The sequence below is a fragment of the Pituophis catenifer genome, unplaced genomic scaffold (genome assembly GCF_029215685.1).
Source record: "Pituophis catenifer annectens isolate HBS135680 unplaced genomic scaffold, rPitCat1.0.hap2 SCAF_1, whole genome shotgun sequence".
Taxonomy (NCBI): Eukaryota; Metazoa; Chordata; class Lepidosauria; order Squamata; family Colubridae; genus Pituophis; species Pituophis catenifer.
In genome coordinates, this window is record NW_027256881.1 from 82,533,967 (window position 1) to 82,559,387 (window position 25,421).

General features: G+C 38.2%; 1 protein-coding gene across 1 annotated transcript in view; it reads right to left on the reverse strand.

Annotated features, from left to right (window-relative positions):
- Positions 1–906: 906 nt before the first annotated feature.
- The window catches only part of GINM1 (glycosylated integral membrane protein 1), a 30,018-nt gene continuing 5,503 nt past the window's right edge, over positions 907–25,421 (reverse strand). Inside the window, exons 2-8 of the mRNA XM_070932654.1 lie at positions 19,067–19,126; positions 16,673–16,769; positions 13,440–13,573; positions 10,503–10,659; positions 8,315–8,445; positions 5,714–5,877; positions 907–4,085 (exon numbers count right to left, since the gene is read on the reverse strand). Coding sequence (XP_070788755.1) covers positions 3,983–4,085; positions 5,714–5,877; positions 8,315–8,445; positions 10,503–10,659; positions 13,440–13,573; positions 16,673–16,769; positions 19,067–19,126 — 846 coding nt within the window. The 3' untranslated portion in view covers positions 907–3,982. The remainder of the gene's footprint in view (positions 4,086–5,713; positions 5,878–8,314; positions 8,446–10,502; positions 10,660–13,439; positions 13,574–16,672; positions 16,770–19,066; positions 19,127–25,421) is intronic.

Genomic DNA, 25,421 nt, shown 5'->3' on the forward strand with positions numbered 1-25,421 from the left:
GTGCAGCTCATTTTTTCCCTCTTAGTCCAGTTGTCTACATGAGAATAGGTTCTTGCAGCCATACTTCTTCTGTTTCTTGGCATACTAGACTATCACTTGCAACATTTCTACATATAACACATATTTCCATTTTGTTGGTTATATTTTTAAAAGTAGTCACTGTTAAAATATACAGTTCCATTTTTTTTTAGGAAATTAGTACACATAGCCATCTGTGCAAAAAATTCTTGTCTTTAGTCCTTTATCAAGGAAAAAGTTGTTCCTCTTTTTCTGTAAAGGTAAATTCTTCACTTTATGTCATATTTAGAGATCACAAAACAAGTATTTTAAAGCTAATTCACAATTAGAGCTTAACACTGATTCAACACATACCTCACATTTAATGTGGTGGAACTGAACAGAAAGGAAAGGGCACTAGATTTAACTCTTAATGAAACCTAAGTGTTCAATCAATTAAGAAAAGCATTGTTAAATCCGATGTAAATAAAATACTTCCAAAAATAAATTCCATTAAGTTTCCAAGAGATTTGTTAAGGGGAAATTGTACCAGGAGAAGCAGGAATTTTAAATCTCTTTGAGATTAGTCTTTGAGATTTTTCATTAATCTTCCAGTAATGAGAACTTGGACGGAAAGAATACCACAGCTTAGTAGAGGCACTAGCTAGATGAAAAGGGTGCCAGCATAGCTAAAAGGCAGAGGCAAGAAAATGATAAAAGACCAGAAGACATTTTTCAGGAAAATGCCACTGCATCACTTGACGTTTATATATTCTACTTCATGGTTTCAAATATGTACAGCTGCAAAAACAAACATCTAAATGACGAACACTGGGAAGAAAAGATACCTTGGAGGTTTCCTTTATAATGAAAAAAAATAAGTTTTATCTCATAAAACTTAACCTGGGAATCATTCAGAGAAATAGACAGGAGTAGAGGTTGGAAGTATAAACTAGGAAAATTTACTGCCAGAATGTATATGACTTTAAAAAGAACGAACAAATATATGCAAGTCAGTCCATCAATGGGGCTTTGACAGGGTGATAGATTTATTTGAACAGGAATTGCACAAGAGCACAGTAAGTGACAGCTGCTGTTTTCAAGCTTAAAGCTGCTTAAGGGGCATCTAGATGTCCCATACAGAAAAAAAGACATTTGAAGTAAGTACTGTAGATTAGCAATCCCCACCTTTTTGACACTAGGGACCAATTTCATGGAAAACAGTTTTTCCATGGAGTGAAGTGGTGGTGATGGTTTTGGTTTTACGTGCTTGCCCGTAAAACCACAGCTGCTTGCCTCCAGCTATGCAGCCCAGTTCCTAACAGGCTACCGGCTGATAATGATCCATGGCCTAGGGTTGGGAACCCCTGCTAAAGATCTTCCATCTGCCCAACTAATACTCTATTTTTTAAAAAACGCTTTGGAAGTTTTCAATTTTTAGAATGTTCACCTAAATGTTTTATATTACTCATTTTGCTTGCTTCAAGTCCTGAACTCCCATCTGGTAACCTATAGCTTAACCAGTACTTAGTTTAAGTGCTCTGTGTCTGCTGAGATCACGGCACATTCCTCCATATTTGTTTGCTCTGGCCCAGCTGTTTCTTTTATTGAGTCTGTTAGAACTTCTGCATGCTCCAGCCCAGTTTCTTTAAGAGCTGACCATGTACTTTTCCAACCCACAGCATGATTTCCAGAATAATAAGAAAGTGGGCATTAAGTTATGCAGATGTGCCCAAACGATTGCATCCAATGCTCCAGAACCTCATCAGCTGTCATGGATGGGTTGCAGCATCTGTTTCGTGTAACCTTTTGTCATAAACTGAAGTTCCCAATATACAGTAATAGAAACGGTAGGCAGCACATTTGGAAAACTTCCAAAAAAAATTCAAATTAGTTTGAAGCAAGACTCTGCACCATATACAACAACATTGTCACTATTACATGAATTGCATTTTGGCTTTTTCACCAGGGTAACGTAATGGCACACTGAAGGCTGAGGCAGTCTGGCTTATTTGATGACTGATATCAACTGTGGCAACAATTTTCTGTTCTTGGACAACTTATTTAAATTACCGAAGTTGCTCAAGCTGAGCTCTATCAAAGTTGATGGTTGCCCAAGAATCATTAGTTGTAAATACCTTGCAAAATGTATGGTTAAGCCACATGGCTAAACCACAGAGGTTCATATAGTGGTTAAAGGCACTGGGCTTGAAACCATGGATTCTAGTTCTGCCTTAGGTGCAAAACCAGCTGTTGACGGAGTCAAATCCCTCTTTCAGTCCTAGGAAAAAGGCTCTTCAAAAAAAAAATGGCACTTATTTCCTATTTTAGTATTAGATACAGTCTAATGTATCGCCACCAACTGGCTGGTGACATCAACTGTTTGAGTAGCTTTCACACTTTTTAACTAATGGATGACAGCCTTTATTTGAGATTCTGTGCTCACCTTTTTCAATGTTACTATTGGGATTATCAACAATTGGTTGAACTGAAATGTCTTATAGAACAGTTTTAAAGCAGTTGAATATATTTGCATCCACAACTCAGTTATTCAATTCCAAAGCACACAATAGTGCTATTTGCCCTCCTGAGGTATCTTCCATTGAAATGTACCACTAAGGCAGCATAGTATGATGCAGCGACTGCAATATTCTTGGTGATGTTCTTCTACAATGTTATTTCAATATTCTTGGTTGCTGATGAAATAAATGCCTGTGTTGGTAGCAATCAGGAAAGCTGAAAAAATGCCCCAGGTAAATTTAGTTTTGGAACGATGAACTTCAATGGACTGTGCCTCTCATTTAGCAAATGTGCTAACAACTTGAAACACCTTATTTCAGCATTCACCAAAACATCAATTAACAGTGTTCACATACACAGGAAAAGAAACATGAGCTCTACAGTATTTCCTGATCAGCAGCATTTTCAAACACCAATTATGGATTTTTATAAATGAGAAACAGTGACTTACAACTCAGTTGAAACAAACTGCTTGTAATTATAGTCATACCCAAACATTATGGACAGTTGAAGCCACAAGATACTACTTAATATTTATCTACAACTAGAAGATGATAAGAGTACTTGGCAAATGCAATGGACTGGATCCAGATTTGCTCCCTGTTCAAATTTGAAAAAAGATGGTTCTCAAGATGCAAATTTGCAATAAGATCTGATGATCTTACAAATTGGTATATAAAAATGCTCTGGATTTATACAGTACTTTTAGACATTTTGTACTCCTGGATAAAAGACATTAGTAATGTGTAGTGTAAGTGTTTAAGAAGCACATTTTTACAAATGTTCATAAATTCAGTAGGAAAGACCCTGAAAGTGCTTACAATATGAAGATTATTTTTGGAAAATCCAAACAAAAATTGCACCAATGTTTACTATCAGAGCAGTATGAAAACTCTTTTGCTTTTGACTTCCCCCGTAAGGCACACTTAAAGGCCTAAAATAGCTTTTAATATTATCACAAGTCTATGCTCCTGTTGATGCTACTTAATCTGTTCCATTAGTCTGAGTCAAATTTCCTGGATTAGCCTTGTGTGTCCTGCAGCCAGTATAGCTGGGAAGATACAAGGAAGGTATCATTTCAGGGAGCAGGAAATTACTTCACAGAACCTAGAACTTACCGAAGTCCTTATGCAAGAAAACTGCTTTTTTTCCAGTCAAGAATACATTATAATCGTTGAAATGAAAAAAAATCCAAAAATTATTCTGGGCCTCAGCCTTAATTGCCCTTTAAATATGAATCATTCATAAATTTAATAAAAACGGCAAGCTGAGAACTGCTGTGAAATCAGCAGTTCCCAAACTAGAGTCCTCTAGATATATCAGAAATGCAATTATTTATGAATACTGGGAGTTGTAGTCCCGAAGTCTAGAGGACAGTACATTCGGAAGGCTGAATTAATATATTAAGATCCAAGTGCCAAGTTCATAGGTCAACAAACTGAAATAATTACAGTACTCATGTTTTTTAAATATATTTCTCCTCTACATTGCTTATCTTCTCTGGAATTGCTGGAAGTAAACTTATTGCAGCCACAGGTATGACATTGGCATCAAGTTGAAGGATTCCCCTAGGGGAAAAAAATCAATTAAAATACTAACTTCAGAAATATGATCATATATAAACATTTCAACTTCACAGTTAAAACAATTATGGAAAAGAGCTTCAGCCTCTAAAACCAGATCATTGGTTTCTGAAAATGGCCTATATATACTGCAAAGATTAAAATGTAATTAAATCTTGTTTCAAAGAATTCTCAGGATGAATGTTATATAGAAAAAAAAGATTTTCATTCATCTGTCTCTTCTAGTATCAGTACTCCCAGAGGACTAACATTTTCATATAAATGATTTATGACAGGGGTGTCAAACTCAATTTCATTGAGGGCCACATCAGGGTTGCGTTTGACCACGGGAGCTGGGGTGGGCGTGGCCAGGGTGGGCGTGGCCAGCTTGACGTCACTCATGTTGTGGGAGTTTGTGGAGGTCCAAGTGCTCTGCCAGCGGAAACAGGCTCCTGAGATCCGTTTTCAGCCGTGATGGTCTCTTGCCGCCCTCTGCCAGTTAAAACGGAGCTCGGGGAGCCCATATGCATGCCCCAAGCTCCATTTTCGCTGACAGGGAGTGGCAGGAATCTCCGTTTTTGCCGACAGAGGCACCGTGGGCCGGTCCTTTGCAGTTTCTAGGGCAGCCCCGTCGGCCATATCTAAGCACCCCATGGGCCGAATCTGGCCCCCGGGCCTTGAGTTTGACACCCCTGATTTATAAGAACTGGTGCTAGGGTTTTCCTTTTCTTCATTTATTTCCTCATCTTTTTTTCTAGTGTGCAATGAGCAATTAGTACCTGAGACAATCTGGTACTTGCCACAAAGTATTTCTAAAGAAAGCAGTCACGACTCACCTATGTATATATGAATGGGTAGCATTGTGAATGGGCCTTCCACAGGTAGGACTTCTTCAGACATTAGAGGTTTCAAAACCATGAGAGGGATGCTAATAGCAATGCTAATTGTCCCCCTAAGTCTGAGCAAGCAGGAGATACTGATAGCTTTCAGGATGATTTATCATAAATCTTTCAGAGCGTTTCTGAGGCTCCATAACCTGACCTGTCTGAGCTAATTGCTAATCTGTGGACGCTAGTGTTCCTCATTTCTTCCAATGCCTATTATGTTGAAATGTGTATGAAAAGGTAGAGATGAGACCTATGGGGCACTGAGAAGGACTCCTCTGGACTATTACTGTGTATCTGGCTCCTGTTTATAATTATTGGAAGAACAAAATCAATTCTGTCAACTAAAGCATTTCCTCTTTATCTGATGCTGCTTTTGTAGGGCTACAGAGGGATGTGGAGGAACCAACCCCGAGTATCTTTCCGTCCCTTCCCACTTAGTGGGAAGAGCTCTTGCCGGAGGGGGAAAAGATAAAAGAGAGAAATCCATTTAGCATCCTCACTTTTTGAACCCTCTGGTGATCATTTCCCATTAATAATTAATATTTATAATTTATTGATTGATTTTATAAGGTCATCAAATCAAGACCTCAGGTGGGGTACATTAGTTCCTTAATAGGCTGTAAATCCTGCAGATTAGTTTAGTTTATCAATTTAAATAGCCTAGCTTGAATAAATAAATTATATGAAACCTCTATTACCCAAAGAAATTTGTTTTAAGGATAAAAAAATAAAATAAAAGATCCTTACCTGGTGTCACATGAGGGACAAAACACTTTTAATACTTTTATGATTAAAGTTGCTCCTACAATTCCAACCACAATGACCTCCATAAAATTAAAAAATACAGGAAAAGAATTGAGCCAAAATGTACAAAGCTCCTTTCTCAGATCTTCTACCCATTGGCACATCACCTGCAAAGATAATAACACAGCCAATGAAATCCAAGAAGGACACCTACAAAAGCCCTTTTTGTTCTTGTTGTTTGTTGCATCAATTTATAATTTACACTTCTGTCATGATGTGGGAACTTCACAAATACGTTGCACCTATATATCTTTTCAAACATTACTCTTTTTTCTCTTGAACATTCCTTGGCATCTTTTCCCACATTTTCTATTGTTTGAAGTAATCTCCTAGTGTCAATTGTTCAACTTTTTTTTAAACTAAGCCCCTAATTTCATTTTATTTTTTTCATTTATTTCTGTTTGCTTTTCTGAAGTTAACTTTGACCCAGCTCAGACTTTATAGCCCTTTCACACATGCTTAACTGGGGACAATGTCATGAAAACAGAGAAACCCAAGTCCCTGAAGCTGAAATAACTTTTCCTGGTAAACTACATTGATCACCTTCTATGTAGCTTCTAGGGAATAAATAACTCTAGGGGAAATGGGGCTGGTTTATGAATTCTGTGGTCTTTTGTTTCAATAATACCATACTCAATGGGTTCAGTTGTCTGGCTTAGTAGACAGGAAATGGTTCTGCATACCACCAGCGGTACAAACACTGTCCAATTCCAGATCCTGCCTCTCTTCACCTGACTGTGGTTTACCTAGGTCATGCTGAGTTCGACCCAGTCATCCTTTTGCCTTCTTTTTCTCTCCCTCCCTCTCTCTCTTTCCCTCTCCCTCCCTCCTTGCATCTCTAGGGCAAAGAGGAGAAGCTGCACTTGCCACCAGTCCATCAGGGCCCAAAACAATGCTGCAATGGGTTTGGGCCAGGGGTGAAACGCTCCCGGTTTGGACCGGATCACCCGATCCGGTAGCGATGGCAGCGGGTGGTTCGGAGAACCGGTAGCAAAAATCCCTGCCCCCCACCCCCCAATGCCCAGCTGAGCTCTGCAATCATCAGAGGCTTTTTTTTTTAATTTTTAAAAGCATTTTTTCTACAACCTCTTCAGCTGAAAAAATGCTTTTAAAAGTAAAAAAAAAAGCCTCTGATGATCGTGCAGCTCAGCTGGGATCGTCAGAGGCTTTTAAAAGCATTTTTTCTACAACCTCTTCGGCCGAAGAGATTGTAGAAAAAATCTTTTAAAAGTAAAAGAAAAAAAAGTTGGCCACGCCCACCCAATCACATTACCACCACCACCACCACCACCACCAAGCCACGCCCACAGAACCGGTAGTAACAAATTTTACATTTCACCACTGGTTTGGGCTAGTAGCCAGTTAACGTATACTCATTCAGCAACTGTCTGAAGTTACAACAGCAGTGAATGAGGGTACTTATGCCAGGTCCTCATAATTGCAACCGCCCCATGTAATCATAACTCAGGTGCTCAGTTACAAGCTCATAATTGCAACATTGTGGCATCCTGCAGTCATGTGATTGTCACTTGCAACCTTCACTGCTGGCTTCTAACGAGTAAAATTGATGGAGAAGCTGACAAGAGGTTACTAATGGCAATCACATGACTGCAGCACTATGTGACCATGAGGGATTCACTAACAATGGCAACTAGGACTGCTGGAACTGCCATCATCACAGTCATGTGACATCATGCCTTACGACTGCGTTGCTTAGTGAGGGAGTTCCTGGTCCCAATTACTATCAGTGAGACCATCTGTACTAGCTTTTGAGAGGAGCCGATCAGGAGAAAATCAAGCTAATAACCTGTCAGCCACCTCCATGAGCTTCAGGAAAATTGGGAGACTAATGCTTGAGGCACAAAGCAAGGTAGGTAACCTTGGGCCAGTCACTCCCTCTCAGCCGTAGATAGGAAGCAAGTCCATTTCTATAATCTTGACAAGAAAACTGCAGGGATTAGTTGAGGTACCAATAAAGGAGAATATTTGTATCCCAGGATTGGAAATGAGGGGTTCCTGCTGCTCCCTGATTTTGGTTGTTTTCTTGCAGATGGTAACATCATCAGCTGTTGCATTGATGATGTTACCTAGTTGGAGGTAATCTTCAAAAAAACAACCAAGCTCAGAGAGCACCTCATTAGTTGAGATAGTCACTAGGAGTCAACACTGACTCAAAGGCACAGCACACACACATACCCATGGGAAGATCAGGCAAAGGGGGAATTGGAGGAGATGCCATAATCTGGACATGAGGGTCATGTCTGTACGATTGAAGCTGCACTCCTTAGTATCTATACCATATGCATGTAGAAAGGAGGACTTCAAGCACACAGTTGCAACCCCATCTGTACTTTTTTTAGCTCCCTTCTAGTTACCACCTTGTTTCCATGCCTTTTTATTTTTGTTGGACTTAGTTTTTTTGATAGAGTGACTGAAGGGATACCAGATACATGAGGCACCAGTAATTCCCTTACGTATCCATTAGCTCAAATTAGGTGACCATGATATTTACCTTTCACAATCATTGTGACAAAAAAAAAATACCTTATAAGATGATGGTGGCTCTGTTCTGAGTGGAGTCTCTGGCAATTTGCCAGGCATTATCTGTTCATCCACAGTAGTTTCTACTTGCCTGAGAAGATAGTGACTGGTTGTTTGTAGAGGACTTTCAACATCTATTTTTCACAAAAATCAAAAAGATAGGTTGAGCAGTTGGTGTGTTATTTTAAAAAACACACTTTGAGCCAGTAAAAAAAAGCAGAGTAAGGACAAGAAATAAAAGTCCAAAAGTGCAAACCTATTTAAATCTTTTATAGAATTATGGAGTTGGTATAGATTTTTGGTCATCTGTTCCAACCCCCTTCTTGGTGTGGGTTCCATTAGAAAATCTCTGATAGAAATCACCCAGCCATTGTTTGAAGTCCTCCAGCAAAAGAAAATTCAGTTTTATGTGGCAGCCTGTTGCACTAGCTGACAACTTGTGTAGAGGAGATGTTCAGGGGTGGGTTCTACTTACCTTTACTACTGGTTCGCAATGGGGCCGCACGCTCTCCTGCGCATGTGCAGAAGCATTCTGATGACGTCAGGGTCGGTGGGCAGAGCCTCCCTCCGGTTTTACTACCGGTTCTATAGAACCGGTCCTCACCAGGGGCAACCCACCACTGGAGATGTTCCTCCTAAAAGCAAGTCTGAACCTACTTCCTTGCAGTTTTAACCCTTTGGTTCTGGTCTGTTCTCTGGGGCACAAAGACTAAGTGAATACATCCAGTCACTCTTATTGAAGACTATCACATCTCCCTCAATTTTCTCTTCTGTATGCTAAGCATATCCAGATTTGCTAACTGTTCCTCATAGGGTATCCTTTCCAGACCCAGCACTACCTTGCAAGTGACCAGGGAGGAATGGAAGAACAATTACTCCTTGTGATCTAGACTGGTGCTCTTTAAGTATCTCAAATAATTGACAAGGGCATTTTTCACAAGACTGCCTAAGCCAGGTTTCCTCCATCCCATGCTAAGGCTTTACATTTTTCCTATCAAGATGTAGAATTTTACATATTTCCATTCTATTCATTTTGGCCTACTGCCTAAATCTTTTTTTAATCTTCTTTCATCTAACGTTTTAACCAAATCCCCCAGTTTTATGATATCTGCAAATTTGATAAGAATCCCCCATCCAAGTCATTGATAAAAGTGTTGAACAATACAGGGACTAGGACAGATCCCTCTGGCCCTTAGCTTGATGCTTCCTTCAAGCTAAAGTGGAAGTATTAAATGAGCACTCTTTGGATAGGTTGGCCAACTGTGCTATCATCTAGTCCAAGAAGGTCTCTCAACCTCAGCCACTTTCAGATGTGTGGATTTTAATTATCACAATTCCCCTAGGAATTGAAGTCCACACACATCTGAATCTTGATAGTAGAGGAACAAAGATCTAGTCCACGTTTTAATTTTTCCTAACAACATTATGAGAGAATACAAAGCCAGTTGTAACCATGTTAATTTGACCTGCCTATAAAAGAGAGGCCAATTTATGGCTGTTGGTGTGACCTTTTTTTGAGTGGTAAAGGTAAAGGTGCCCCTCGCACATATGTGCTAGTTGTTCCTGACTCTAGGGGGCGGTGCTCATCTCCATTTCAAAGCCGAAGAGCCAGCGTTGTCCGAAGACAACTCCATGGTCATGTGGCCAGCATGACTAAACGCCAAAGGCACATGGAACGCTGTTACCTTCCCACCAAAGGTGGTCTCTATTTTTCTACTTGCATTTTTTACATGCTTTCGAACTGCTAGGTTGGCAGAAGCTGGGACAAGTAATGGGAGCTCACCCCATTATGTGGCACTAGGGATTCGAACCGCTGAACTGCCGACCTTTCAATCGACAAGCTCAGCATCTTAGCCACTGAGCCACCGCGTCCCTTTTAAGTGGTGGAGTCATTAAATCTGAGGTAAGAACTTTTTGAACATTGCCTGCCTCAGATTTAATGACTTAAAAAGTCCATGAACACTGAAAGAGTCCAGATAAAGTTAACATTGAATTTAATCGACTCCCTTCTTATGAAGAAGTCTTAAAAAAAAGTCAGAACCCTTAAGTGAAATGGCAAGAAACAAACTCAATAGCATCTTTTTAAAGAAAAAAATAAAGAACCACATACATGAGATGGGTGAGTATAGAAACTGAATGAATAAATAAATAAAACAAAATCCAATTCTTGCAACTCAACAAGACCAAGTACCTTTTCCTGCAAAGTTTGGAAGTGTAAACAAAATATCATTGTTCCTCGGGCTGGAATACAGCATACTTTCCTCCAGAGGAACGGTGTAGTTTGTATGTCTCAGGACTTGCTGATCCTTTACCAATAGGTCTATTTCTATCACTTCGTCTTGTTTAACCTGCAAAAGAAGTGTAACAATGGGAGCCATTTTTTTTAATCCACACATGTTGGGAATGTTGTGGAAAACAGTCAAGCTTTTTTTAAAGCTGGACACAAAAGAGTAAGTATTGCAAGAAGTGATTTCCAAGATGAAAAGTTGCTTTTGTTTTAAGTGACTGCTAAATGTATTCCTACCCATTTACCTCATGAAGTACATGAAATACTAGAAGGAAATGCTCTCCGTTTGTTATTCATCAACATCATATTCATATCATGTACATTGTGTATCGTATCAAGAGGGAAAGCAAATGGCTCCATTTCTAGCATCAGTATCGATTATATTTTCTCAATGAGAAACAATGTAAGAAAAAAGTAGAATGCTGCCTTTCAAAACAATCGATCAAGAGAATTACAGATGAATTCTGAACCCAAAGATTAATGTCTACATTTGTACTGTTTTGAGTGAATGATCTGAATTCTGAATATTTTAGAGGCAAAATAATCTATAACCCAAGAGTTACTATTGTATTATTTACTTAGAAACGTATAAGTAAATTGTGACTAAAGATGCGACTTCTGAAGACACATAAATCTGTATTCCCCAGTTTACAATATTTAACAATGTTAACTTTTGCTCATATTGGGAAGCTTTCTTTTTATTTGGGGGCTATTATTTATTTTATGATAATTTTGTATCTTTGGAAATGAGCAGCATACAAATTATGTAGATAAATAAATATTCCATCTTCATTCTAGGGGGTGGAAATAATATTTTCTCCCTTTATTTTTTTTCCTTCGCAGCAAAAACCTCATGTCAGATCAGTTGATCTGAAAACAGGGGACTGACCCTCAGACACCTAGTGATTTTTTCCCGTGAAGGGTTCACTTGCACCTGGATCTTCCTAGTCCTACTCTATCACCTCAAAGGAATGATTGTAATTCTCCTTAACTCAGACAAGGACTACAGGTAGTCTCGACTTACAACAGTTCATTTAGTGACCGTTCAAAGTTACAACAGCACTGAAAAAATGACTTATGACCATTTTTCACACTTATGACCATTGCAGCATCCCCATGATCACATAATCAAAATTCAGACGCTTGGCAACTGACTCATATTTATGACCGTTGCAGTGTCCTGGGCTCATGCGATCCGCTTTTGCGACCTTCTGACAAGCAAAGTCAATGGGGAAGTCAGATTCACTTAACAACCATGTTGCTAACTTAAAAACTGCAGTGACTGACTTAACAACAGTGGCAAGAAAAGTGGTAAAATGGGGCAAACTCACTTAACAAATGTTCCATGTAGCAAAATAAATTTTGGCCTCAATTGTGGTCGTAACTAGAGGACTACCTGTACTCAATATTCAACTCCAACAGCATTTTATTTTCAGTTTGTTTCCTAATTATCACTAGTCCTTGCTTAGCGCCCAGAATAGGGACCAGCAACTTTGTTGCCAAATACCACAGTCACTAAGCGAAAAATCATGTGACCACAACAGGCTTACAACAATACTTCCCACTCAGTCATTAAGCAAGACATCATACGATTGCAACTTCCAATTTTACTTTTGTCTTCATTACCCTGTTTGTTAGAAACCTGTTGTGAAGTATACAAATAACAATCACAAGACCCCAGGATGCTGCAACGGTCATAAACGCAAGCACTGGTTGCAAAATTTTTCTTTATATCATCATAACTTCCAATGGTTGTTAAATGAGACAGTAAGCAAGAACTATCTTGTTTTCATAAAATGAATTTTGTTTTTTGCTTCCGATCGGCCAAAAATAAGACTCATGGCTATTTTGCTGTTGTGACTTTTCTGTAATGAGAAGTTTGCAGCCCAGTGGTCCAAATACCATCCCAAATAATGAAATTGATTAACTGGAAGCAAATGAACCAATGGGGCAGGTATCTGAATAAAGATACCTAGGAACTTTGGTTGGAGTGACCGTCGGAAATTCCTAATACTAGGAATATCAGATGGAGAGCTTGACTGATCCTATTCAATGCTGGCAGAAGAGCAAAATGTGTATTAATTCCAAAAATAAATGGGTGCTAGCAGGATTTTCAAATGTAACTATTCCCACATTTCACAAGTAAAAACAAATGAATAATAACATCCAGCAGCAAATCTTAGAATCATCTTTGATATTAAAAATTATTCTGAGGAAGTCTATGCCAATGAGGTCTGAGCATCTGGCACTAGCCAGATCTTTCCTGAATTTGAAAGCTAAGCAGGGGCAGTCCTGGTTAATAATCAAATGAGAGATCATCATGAAATACCATCACTGTACATTAGATTGGGAAGTTGGAAAAAAAATCCCACTGCATGTTGTTGACAAGAAAACTACAAGGATATCTCCATGAGGGCACCAAGAATTAAGCTCAATGCATGGCCAATTTACCCTTTACCCTTATACAACAAAAAAACTCACATACTATACAAAGTAGCTGCTTTTAAAAAGTTAGCCATTTCCTTGCCTCCATTTCCTGGAGATACGTAATATATATAAACATTCTTAAAATATGATTGTATAGATACTATCAAAATTCCTGTAAAAAATTACAAAAATATATAAAGGGTGTTGACTTTGAGGACTTTTTAATTTAAAAAGTACATATTCTGATACAAAAGAGGACATAGAACTATATAACATTAGACAGTATTCTTGGTTTACTGTGTTTACTTGATAAAACACAGAACTAAAATATGTAATAATTCTGCAAAAACAATCTTCCACTATGGATTTATACCCAAGCTAGTAAATACAATGATTTAGAAAAAGAATACTTGCCTTCTTTTCATCTATGTCCGTCACTTCTTCTTGAACAACAATCAATTGTAAGTTGGAGCTGGATGCCAATGGCCACTCATGAATCATAATGCGAACGCTGACAATTCCTAAGGTATCATGGTTTCCACTCTTCACTATCAACAAATAACTGTGTGTCATATAGAGGCCACACGGAGAAACAAAATCTCTAGAAACAAGTTACACATTAAAATAGTGTTGCAAACTGGATTGGACGCCATATTGCAATTCAGTATGGAACTAACATAACTAGCTGACTAGATTTCAGAGTTACTGTATTTTTGGGAGAAATGACAGAGGGCTAAATAGATTATTAAAATGGAAACAGGAATATTTTCTACTTTCTAGATTGTCTTCTACAAATATCATCTTTTGCACAATTACACTTTCCCACTCTCTCTTCTTCCCTCCTGCCCTGAGGGCAGTTCCTTTCTTCCCAAATCTGCTCTGTAGGTTCTTCAACTCATTGAATAAAGTCAAATACCCCTCTCCATACTATTTGATGAAAGCTACTGAATTACTAGGATAAACTAACTTTATATAACCACTCTTACACCTAAAGGGAACATTAGAAAATCAAGCAGTTCTACTTATACTAGGTGGGCCCCAGAAATCAGTGAACAAAAGAGTTGACAGAAGATATTTAGATTTAGATTTAACGTGTTCAATCCAAACTAAAGCATCCATAATCCAATCCACTATACAACATATGGAATAGAACATAAAGTGACAAGCTCTTGGACTATTTTCTCCTCATTGTCAAATGGAAGCTGTCCTCCTATAATGTAGGTTTCTCTCAATTATGTAGCTCGCTGCTACTATGCTAACCCCCAACTTCTTTTCCTCTCCAGCTATGTACCCTTACATTGATTTCAGTAGAAGAATAGTAATTACTGCTGTCACAGTATTAAATTAAATTTGCGTAGAATACAACTATCATCAAGATGTTTGTGTGGCACAGAAGCCTTGGCATTTATTATGCATCACTGAACTGAGATCCAGTTTTGCAGTGTCAAGGACTTGTTCCCATGGCTTTCTGTATTATGAGTCCTTTATTTCCCTAATCTAACTTCCTCCCATTCCATTTAATCCAGTAAAGTCAGTGATGATTTGCAGGCAAACATTCTGCTTCTTATATCTGGAGAAAAACATAATGCATTGCATCATGAGTTCTCAAACTCACGTGATTCTCCTCAGAATTTAATAGAAATTCAGAGAACTAAAGGTAATTTAGTTATTATATTACAGCAAATGAAATGTTGTTTGAGAACTAAATGAAATGCATACTTTTCCACAGTAAAACCCCATCAATCAAGAAGGACTTTGTCTTTTTAGATCAGGGGTGTCAAACTTGCGTCGTCACGTGACATATTATTTTTTTTCCCCCTTCACTAAACTGGGTGTGGGTGTGGCCAGCATGTGACGCATCCAGCCCGCGGGTCACAAGTTTGATAGTCCTGCTTTAGATTATGTCTATTCTGGTAGTCCTTGATTTATGATCACAATTGGGACCAGAATGTCTGTTGCTAAGGAAAGTGATTGTTAAGTCAGTCACACCCATTTTTATGACCTTTTTTTTGCCAGGGTTAAGCGAATCTCTGCAGTTATTAAATGAATCATGCAGTCATTATGTGAGTTCAGTTTCCCCCACTGACTTTATTTGTCAGAAGCCAGCTAGGAAGATTACAAATGACAATTCATGTGATAACAGGATGCTGCAAGCATTGTAAATACATGCCGGTTACCAAGCACCCAGATTTTGATCATGTAAACCTGAGGGTGTTACAACAGTTAAGTATGAGGACCAGCTGTGAGTCACTTTTTTCAATGCCATTGTAACTTTGAATGGTAGTTAAATGAATGGTTGTAAATTGAGGATTACCTGTATTAGAGCTAGTTTAATGCTAGAAAACACAGGAGGGATTCCCTCTAAAAAGCCACAATGAACCACTGTTGGCATTCACTTCTGCAGCATCTTTTTATGCATATTGCTCTAAAGAACCAGTTTTAAAGTATACTACCATGTCCTTGAGTAGAGTAGATTATCTTAAAAGCTAACCTTGAAACTTGCCCCAACCAGTATATCAAGTAAATACTTAGTGTATAAAAAATTCGTAAATAGCAAGTAACTGCTGTGGCTTCATAAATTATGCTTATGTATCCAATCAGGATCTTTAGTTTCAATGTAAGACACATAACAGCAAAAAAGTAAACAAACCAGAATGTTTGCTTAAGTATCATTTTAAATTTGTATGTGTTGGGTAATTCTTTTATCCTTACAAGAAAAATCCCCATTTTTTATTTTCAGAAAATATGAATTAGGAAAGTCTCATTAAAAAGTGTTTTGCTAAGATTATCTGAAACCACGCTGTTTTTCTCCTTCACCAACTCGGCTGGATGTGTGCTGGGCGTGAGAGGAGACAGACAGGACTTATCAGGGTGGAGTCACATCCTTGAGTTTCTACAGCTCAGCCTGCGACACAATTAAATTAACCAAACAGGAACTTGCTGAAGGCTTTCCTAAAATCAGCTTTTAATCTCCATTTGTATTTGGTTATGGACGCAATAATGAACTACCCTGAATTAATTCAAAACTATAAACAATCACCAATAAATAATCTTGAATTATTTAGAAATGAAAACAATCTATTGTTACTAATTTATATACAGAGGTGTTTTTTTTTTGTTAGTGATGGAAGTTATTTATTTATCAAATGTATATGCCTGCCCAACTCACAAAAAGTGGCTCTGGGGATGCAAACAACAATTAAAGGTATTCCTCACCTTACAATTATTAATTTAATGACCATTCAAAGTTACACTGGTGCTAAAAAAAAGTGATTCATGTTCAGTTCTTACACTTACCACTGTCGCAACATCCCTGGAAGTCATGTGATCAAACTAGCATCATAAATGTATGCAACTAGCATACATTTATGATGACTGTAGCATCCTAGGATTGCATGATTGCCATTGGTGACCTTCCAGGCGGCTTCAGAGAAGCAAAGCCAAAAGGGGAGCCAGATTTGCTTAATGACCATAGTGATTCTCTCAATGAATGCAGCAAACATGTCATAAAATTGGCATGACTCACTTAGTGACTACATCACTTAGCAACTGAAGTCCCAGTCCCAATCAAAGTCATAAGCCGAGGAGTGCCTCTATAGAGTTACAGAGGAACATACAATCCAGATAGTGAATTAAGAAATACTCACAGATTAAAGTTTGACATTTTATCCGCGTGACTCCGCTCTTCAGTGGAAAGTCATTTACATACACCTGACCGTTCACGTAAGTAATATTAAGGACAACCTAAAAAAAATCCACAGAATAATATATATATATTGAATGTACAGGATCATAAAAAGGGAGTTTTATACATTTCAAAACACAAGGCTGACCAAGTTTGGTTATATTTACACAATCACAAAAGCAATTATCAAAATAAGTCATAAATATAAGAGATTCAAAATTAGTTACCATCCAAATATGCTGATAAAATTGCTATCACTGTGCTTTCATGCTTTAAAAGAATTAAAGGCCATCCCATACTGATCCATCACTTGTTTGTTTTTCTTTTTGGTCCCTTTGAGTCAATGTTAGATTCCTGGTGACTGCCTAGGCAAATCCTTGCACAGTCGTAACAGTGAGAACAGTCAATCAGTGGAACGGCTTGCCTTTAGAAGTTGTGGGTGCTCCATTGCTGGAGGCTTTTAAGAAGAGACTGGACAGTCATTTGTCTGAAATGGGCCTCCTGTTCGAGCAGAGGGTTGGACTAGATCCGTGATGGCGAACCTATGGCACGTGTACCACAAGTGGCATGCAGAGCCATCTCTGTGGGCACGCGAGCCGACGCCTAGGTCAGCTCCACCACGCATGCCTCCTGTCGGCCAGCTGACTTTTGGGTCTCTGCTGGGAGAGGCACGTGCATGTGTGGGCGGGGGGGTTCGCACGCACATGCATGGGGATGGAGTGGAGGTCCAGGAGACTTCAGGAAGGCCTGCTAGGACAAAAACGGGGTGTGGAGGGGTGCGGCGTGCCCCTTCACCCCCTTTTTTTGTTCCAGGAGGCTTTAGGGAGGCCTGCTAGCACCAAAACAGGGGTCGTGCACGCATGCATGGGGGGGGGGAGCGCGGGACGTCGCACGTTTGAGTGGGGTGGGGGTAGTGCAGGGGGCGCATGCACATGAGCAGGGGGTGGAGCTTGGGGTGGGCATTGCATTATGGGTGTTGGCACGCACACATGTGCTGTTGCACAAGCGCACGCGCTTTCAGCACCCAAGGTAAAAAAGGTTCACCATCACTGGATTAAATGATCTCCAATATCCCTTCCAACTCTATTATTCTGTTGTGTTCTTCTTGGTAAGATTTCAGATGCAGTGTGTCATTATCTTCTTCATAGGGCTGAGATGAGATAGATCCAGCTAGCTTTGTGCTTAAGATAAGACTAGAAGTCCTCATCTCCTAGTTTCTAGCCTGAGGCCTTAACCCACTCCACCAAACTGGCTTGATCTCTTACTATATTGCCACTGATTTTAATGATTTTGGATTAAAAATATAACCTGTGAAGTATATCTGTGTGGAAAAACTGAGGTCTTGCAAGAGGAGCAAAAGCAGAATGTAACACTGACAGGAAGTCATTGAAACCTTTTAAAAAACTAATTTCTGGCTGTAACTTAGATACTCATGCCACTGCTTCTCAGTTTTGCTTACCACCATTAACAGAACAGTTATCTAGTTTGAGTAATGAAATGTCCAACCAAGCTCAGAGAGCACCAAGGACCCTCACTTTATTAATTATTCTGTTAAGTTAAACCAGTCCTTTAACTCAGACTCATACCTTGGACTTCTAGCCAGCAGTGGAAAACCATGTCCTCAGTTTCTCCATAGACTCTGTAAACTAAGGGTTGGGAACTATGAACAGTATATCTTAGGAACAGCCAGTGAAAAACAGCTAGGCCTGTGGTCACCATCAACTGAGAGAAGCTGAACAAGAGTCCACATATTATCCACAGGACTTCATAATCTGTCAGTTCATAGTATAAAACTATGTACTATTGGCAATTATTATGGTTGAAAGTAGCACACATCCAAAATGTATACATTCAGGCACATTGCTATGTATATAGAATAATGCCAATTAAGCACCAAATTTGGAACCCAACAAATGATCTTCCAACTTTTATAAACCCATAGAAGGTAGTACAAACATAACAAACTATTTATTGGAAGGAATTATTGAGTATCCCTCAAATGTTAATCAACAACTCGGTGTATTTACTGTGCTACCATGTTTCCCTGAAAATAAGACCGGATCTTACATTAATTTTTGCTCCAAAAGATACATTTTCCAGTTAGGTCTTATTTTCGGGGAAATACGGTACTAAATGTGTCCAACTGGCTTAACCTCTTAACTTAGGTTTATTTTTGGGATAGGGCTTATATTACGAGCATCCTGAAAAATCATGCTAGGAGTTATTTTCCGGTTGGGTCCTATTTTCAGGGAAACACGGTATTATAGTAACTAGAAAGACCCTTAAGCTGATGAGTCACAATAGCAAAAAGAAAAGACTTTGCTAAAGAAAGTACAGGAAGTGGAACATACAATACCTGTCTTTCCTGAATATCCCCAGTGGTTTCCAGTATATTTACTTTAATCTTGATGTTTTCCTGAAATAATGGAATGACAAAAAAAGAAAGAAGAGAAAAAGAAATATTCAATACAGTTTATAAACTAAGTAAGGTGCTTAATTCAATTTTTAGTTTGTGAGAAAGATTTATGTTTCCATCCACAATGTGATCTGTCAGGATCTAGCATTTCTAAAGTCTGTGTCTAAGTAACTAGAGTAAAAAAACTGAAGGAGGAACAAAATACCATAAACAGGTTCAGTGACCACAGAATAATAGGGGCCAGTGTAGTACATATAACTATCAAGATCCCAAAGTGCCTTTTATATCTAATTGTGCATACTATGCTGGCCATAAATACAAATTGTATAATCAGATGATTTTATGTAATGAAATATTTAACAGGCCCTGGGAAAGCGCAGGACAGAGGTAATAGTTATAGATGGAAACAGGACTATTACAGAAAATCTAACTTCAGGGGAAGGGAAAAATGTGGGAAATAGGTTCAGAATAACTTTGCCTTAATTACATTAGCTGAAGAATTGTTTTCATATGCTTTCTATTATAATACTTTGCTAGCAATAAAGTATATTCCAAAACCAAAGTGTTTTTATTTATTGCATTTGCCTACCACTAAAGGCTTGACCATTTGCAGTCAAATTACCCATACATTCTGGATTGAACTCTAAATAAGGAGAAGTTATGTTCATGTAAATCTTATGTGATCCAACATATACTCACTCTAATTTTTTTTTTTTAATTTGATTTATATGCCGCCCTTCTCCAGAGACTCAGGGTGGCTTACAGTGCGTTAAGCAATAGCCTTCATACTTTTGTATATTTATACAAAGTCAGCTTATTGCCCCCACAAACTGGGTCCTCATTTCACCTACCTTAGAAAGGATGGAAGGCTGAGTCAACCTTGAGCCTTGGAGAGATTCGAACCAGCAGTAAATTGCAGGCAGCTGTGTTAATAACAGGGTGCGTAGACCCCTGTACCATCAAGGCCATCAAGGCAATTGATGCCATAATCCTCACAATAGTTGCAATATGTGCAACCAAACATTTTACTATGTATATTTGACTGAGCCACCTTACTTCCTAAAAGAGACTTACTGAAATCAACAGGATTGAAATTTGATAGGTTATTAATGGGTTTCTCTGAAGTCTTGCTTTGCTGCTTTATTATGGAGGGAGGAGGCATGTTCCTGTAAGGGATGAGCAAAGATAGCTGGGAGAGAAGGCCAAAAGCATATAATCTCTCAAGACTTGAGCATCATTCCAGCTGCCCAGCTAACACACGTAGGCACCTATATTGGACAGCAGCAATATTGGAAGATACTAAAGGCGGATAATTGCTTTAGTGACAATGTCAAAGTCATTGTTTCATATTGTGCTGGAGGACACAATGGAAAATAATTCCTGTATTACCAAGAGAGCCATATAGATATATAATAAAAACTGACTGACACTATAATGCCAGATGACAAACCCTTTAGGTCATGCTAGAGAAATCACTGAGAATCTTTCAGAATACCAATCTGTTTATGACGTGACTAAATTAAGAAATGTAGGGTGCTTAGTTGCCAACTCACCACTCAGGAAAAGAAAACCCAAAATTGCAGAGACAGAATTACAGTGGGAACATGGAACGTAAGAATTACGAATATGAAAAGCTCAACACAGTGGGATATGAAATTAATCAACTACATTGACATTTTAGGCATCAATGAACTGAAATTGTCTGGAACTGGATATTTTCCCTGGGAAGATCATACGATTTACTACTTAGGACTAAGAAGGAATTGTCTTCTTTCATAGGCAATTCAGGAACAAAATATAGCAAGGCCAGTACTTGGATATGGTGCAATCAGTAACTGAATAATATCAATTAGGCTTCACAGACAATCCTTCAACATGACAATTATTCCAGTTGTATTAACTAATGGCTGCAATGTTATTTTATGTTATTTTTATTGTTTTAAACTTTGATTCTTATTATGTTTTATCCAGTTTTATCCAGGGTTATAAATACAAAATGGGTTACCATATATATATATATATATATATATATATATATATATATATATATATATATATATATAACACAAATAAATAAATATGCCCACCATTTTTAAAGAGACCATCAGAAATCACTTTGAAGCAGGGTGGATAAAAATCAATGATTTTTTTAAAAAAATCAAAAAAATCAGATTTTTTTTATTTAAATCGGATTTTTTTTATTTAAATCGGATTTTTTTTTTATTTTTATCGAATTTATTTTAATAAAAAACTTTTGGGGTAAAAATCTATTGTAAGATAGTTTTCTATTTAAGATACATAAATAATTTAGTTTATTCAGCATGAAATGGAGCTTAGTTATGTAGCACAAGGCTGTATATTCTGCAACACTGGGACTATCAGTGAATCAACAGCAGGTCAAAGGAGTAGCAGAGATGACAGTTGCTCTTTAAAAATTATAATTTAAATCGAGTTGATTTAAATCAAGCCTTTTTACTAGTGATTTAAATCATGATTTAAATCAACTCGATTTAAATCAAATCCACCCTGCTTTGAAGTCCTCAACCTCATTGATCAAGACCCAGAGGAACTATGGAAGGAAATCTAACAAGTTGCTAACCCTGAAAAGTTAAAAGGACCAAAATCAGAAGAAAACAACCAGATGACCATCAGCAGATATTGCCAAGAAAAGAAGAGTAGGAAAAGAAAAGGAAGATAAAGATCTCAGAAAGGAATTTAACTTCAATTTTGGAGAGCTATTAGAAGAGACAAGCAGTAGTATTATAATGTCATCTATAAAGATATCAAATATGAAAACAAATACAGAAAAACAAGGTCTTCCAAAAGATCTCCATTGTAGGAATCTTCTTCTGGGTTACAGAAGAAGGTTCCTACAATTGGTTAATGTATGTCAAGGGACAGATAATAAGTGATTCAAATAGGATCAAACAAATAAGAAATGAGTACCCTGAAATACTGTACAATAGAGATATCAACATCCAAGATATCTTAGAAAAAAATTCCGTATTTATAGGAATCTTTAGTATTAGAGGATGATGTTAGTTTAGCATGGCAGTCATTAATAAGTCATTACAGATAGAATAGAATAGAATTCTTTATTGGCCAAGTGTGACTGGACACACAAGGAATTTGTCTTTGGTGCATATGCTCTCAGTGTACATAAGGAGAATAAAATACATTCATCAAGAATCATAACACTTAGTGATAGTCATAGGTTACTATCAAATCATACTAGGAAACAAATAAAACAATATAAATCGTAAAGATACAAGCAACATGGTTATAGTCATAAGTGGGAGGAGATAGGTAATAGGAAGGATGAGAAGAATAATAGTAATATAGTCTTAGTAAATAATTTGACAGTGTTGAAGGAATTAGTTGTTTAGCAGAGTGATGGCATTCAGGAAAAAACTATCCTTGAGTCTAGTTGTTCTGGTGTGCAGTGCTCTATAGCGTCGTTTTGAGGGTAGAGGTTGAAACAATTTATGTCCAGGATGTGAGGAGTCTGTAGATATTTTCAATGTTCTCTTTTTGACTCGTGCAGTATACAGGTCCTCAATGGAAGGCAGGTTGGTAGCAATTGCTTTTTTCTGCAGTTCTAATTATCCTCTGAAGTCTGTGTCTGTCTTGTTTGGTTGCAGAGCCAAACCAGACAGTTCTAGAGGTGCAGATGACAGACTCAATAATTCCTCTGTAGAACTGAATCAGCAGTTCCTTGGGCAGTTTGAGCTTTCTGAGTTGGCTCAGAAAGAATATTCTTTGTTGTGCTTTTTTGATGACGTTTTTGATGTTAGGTGTCCATTTTAAGTCTTGAGATTTGATAGAACCTAGGAACTTGAAGGTCTCTACTGTTGATACTGTGTTGTCTAGCATTGTAAGAGGTAGTAGTATAGGAGGGTTTCTCTACCCTCCTATATCTACCACCATTTCTACGGTTTTGAGTGTGTTTAGTTCAAATTGTTCTGGTTGCACAAGGCTAGTTGATCAACCTTCAGTCTGTATGCAGATTTATCGTTGTCTCGAATGAGACCAATCACTGTTAAATCATCTGCAAACTTCAGTACTTTAACAGAGGGATCTTTTGAGATGCAGTCATTGGTATATATAGAGAAGTGAAGAGAGCCCACAGCCCCAGGGGGTTCCTGTACTAATTTTACAGGTATCTGATGTGATTTTGCCTAGCTTCACCGGCTGCTTCCTGTCTGTTAGGAAGCTTATGATCCATTTACAAGTGTGGTCAGGTACAGCTAGCTGATTTAGTTTAGTTAGAAGAATATCTGGAATGATGATATTGAATGCTGAGCTGAAGTCTACAAAGACGACCTTTGCATAGGATTTTGGAGTTTTAAGATGTTGTAGGATGTAGTGCAGAGACATATTAACAGCATCATTTGTCGATCTATTTGCTCAGTAGGCAAATTTGCAAGGGGTCTAACAGCGGATCCATGATGGTTTTCAGGTGGGCCAGCACTAGCCTTTCAAAAGTTTTCATAACTACAGATGTTAGAGATGTTAGTCTGAAGTCATTCAGTTCCTTGATGTAGGGTTTCTTCGGCACTGGGATAATAATAGAGTGTTTGAAGCAAGGAGGACCATAGCACATCTCTAGTTATTTATTAAAGATGTGGGTGAAGTTGGTCAGCACAAGCTTTTAAGGAAGAAGGAGTTATCTTGTCTGTGCCAGGTGCTTTTCCTGGCTTTTGCCTGTGAAATAGATCTTGCACCTCATTTTCTATAATCAACAGAGGTAGTGGGCCTAATAGGATGGGTCAGTTGTAGTAACTGGTGATATTTTTAAGAGTTTTCCACGTGTTTTCTGGTTCATCTGTTGAGAACTGATTCCTTAGCTTTTCAGAGTAGCTTCTTTTTGCTGCTCTGATCTTTGTTGTTAATATGTTTCTGGCCTGATTGTACAGCATTCTATCAGCTTTTCTGTAGGCTTCCTCTTTGGTACGACATAGCTGCTTAAGTTTAGCTGTGGACCAAGGTTTATTGTTACTGTATATTCATAGGTTTCTGGTCGGCACACATAGGTCTTCACAAAAACTGACATTACAGTAACTGTGAGTTCATCCAAGTCTGCAGAGGTATCTTCGAAAGCATTCCAATCAATGCAGTCAAGGCAAGCCTGTAGCTTTAGTTTTGCCTCCTCAGTCCAAGTCCTCACTGATTTAATTGTTGGTTTCATGGTTTTAAGTCTTTGTCTGTAAGCAGGTACAAGGTAAATCATGCAATGATCAAAGTGTCCTACAGCTGCTCATGGTAAAGACTGATAAGCACCTATTATCCAATAAGATAGTCCTTGACTTACAACAGTTCATTTAGTGACCAAGTTATAATGGTACTGAAAAAAGTGACTTATCATTGTTTTTCACACTTACAACCATTGCAACTTTTTGTGACCTTCTGACCAGCAAAATCAATGGAGAAGCACTTAACAACCATGTTACTAACTTAACAATTACAGTGATTCACTTAATAACTGAGGCAAGAAAGGTCGTAAAATGGGGTAAAATAGGGCAAAATTCAAAATTGAATAACTGTCTCACTTAGCAACAGAAATTTTGGGCATTGTGGTCGTAAGTCAAGGGCTACCTGTTTTAAATCAGAAAACAAGAGATATTGATGGAATATCTACAGAAATATAGCAAGCAAAAGAGGAAGATTCAATAAAAACTGTAACCAATTATGCCAATAAATCATAATTCAAGGTGTTAGTTATCACCTTTAAAGCGCTCCATGGCTTAGGACCTGGGTACCTACGAGACCGTCTTTTGCCACCAATAGCCTCCCACCGACCAGTTCGTTCTCACAGGGAGGGACTACTCAGGGTACCGTCAGTCAAATTATGTCGACTGGCGACTCCCAGGGGGAGAGCCTTCTCTGTGAGGGCTCCAACCCTTTGGAATGAACTGCCCCCGGAGATACGGAATATCCCTGATCTCCGTGCTTTCCGCCGTGCCCTCAAGACCCTGATGTTCCAACAGGCGGGGCTAAACATACGAACATGTGAATGATTTTTTAAATGTTATCTAATTCTGGGTTTTATTTAATTGACCAAACTAAGTAATAATTTTAATTAGCAATTTTATGATGTTTGTGTGTCTATATTTTTCTTGACTGTACACTGCCTTGAGTCCTATGGGAGAAAGGCGGTATAGAAATATAATAAATAAATAAATAAATAATAATGGCCAACAGATTGGAAGAAGTCAGTCTATATACCTACAACAACAAAAAAGAAAGTTAACAGGGTGTGCAAACTATTATATTTAATTTCACGTTAGCAAAATAA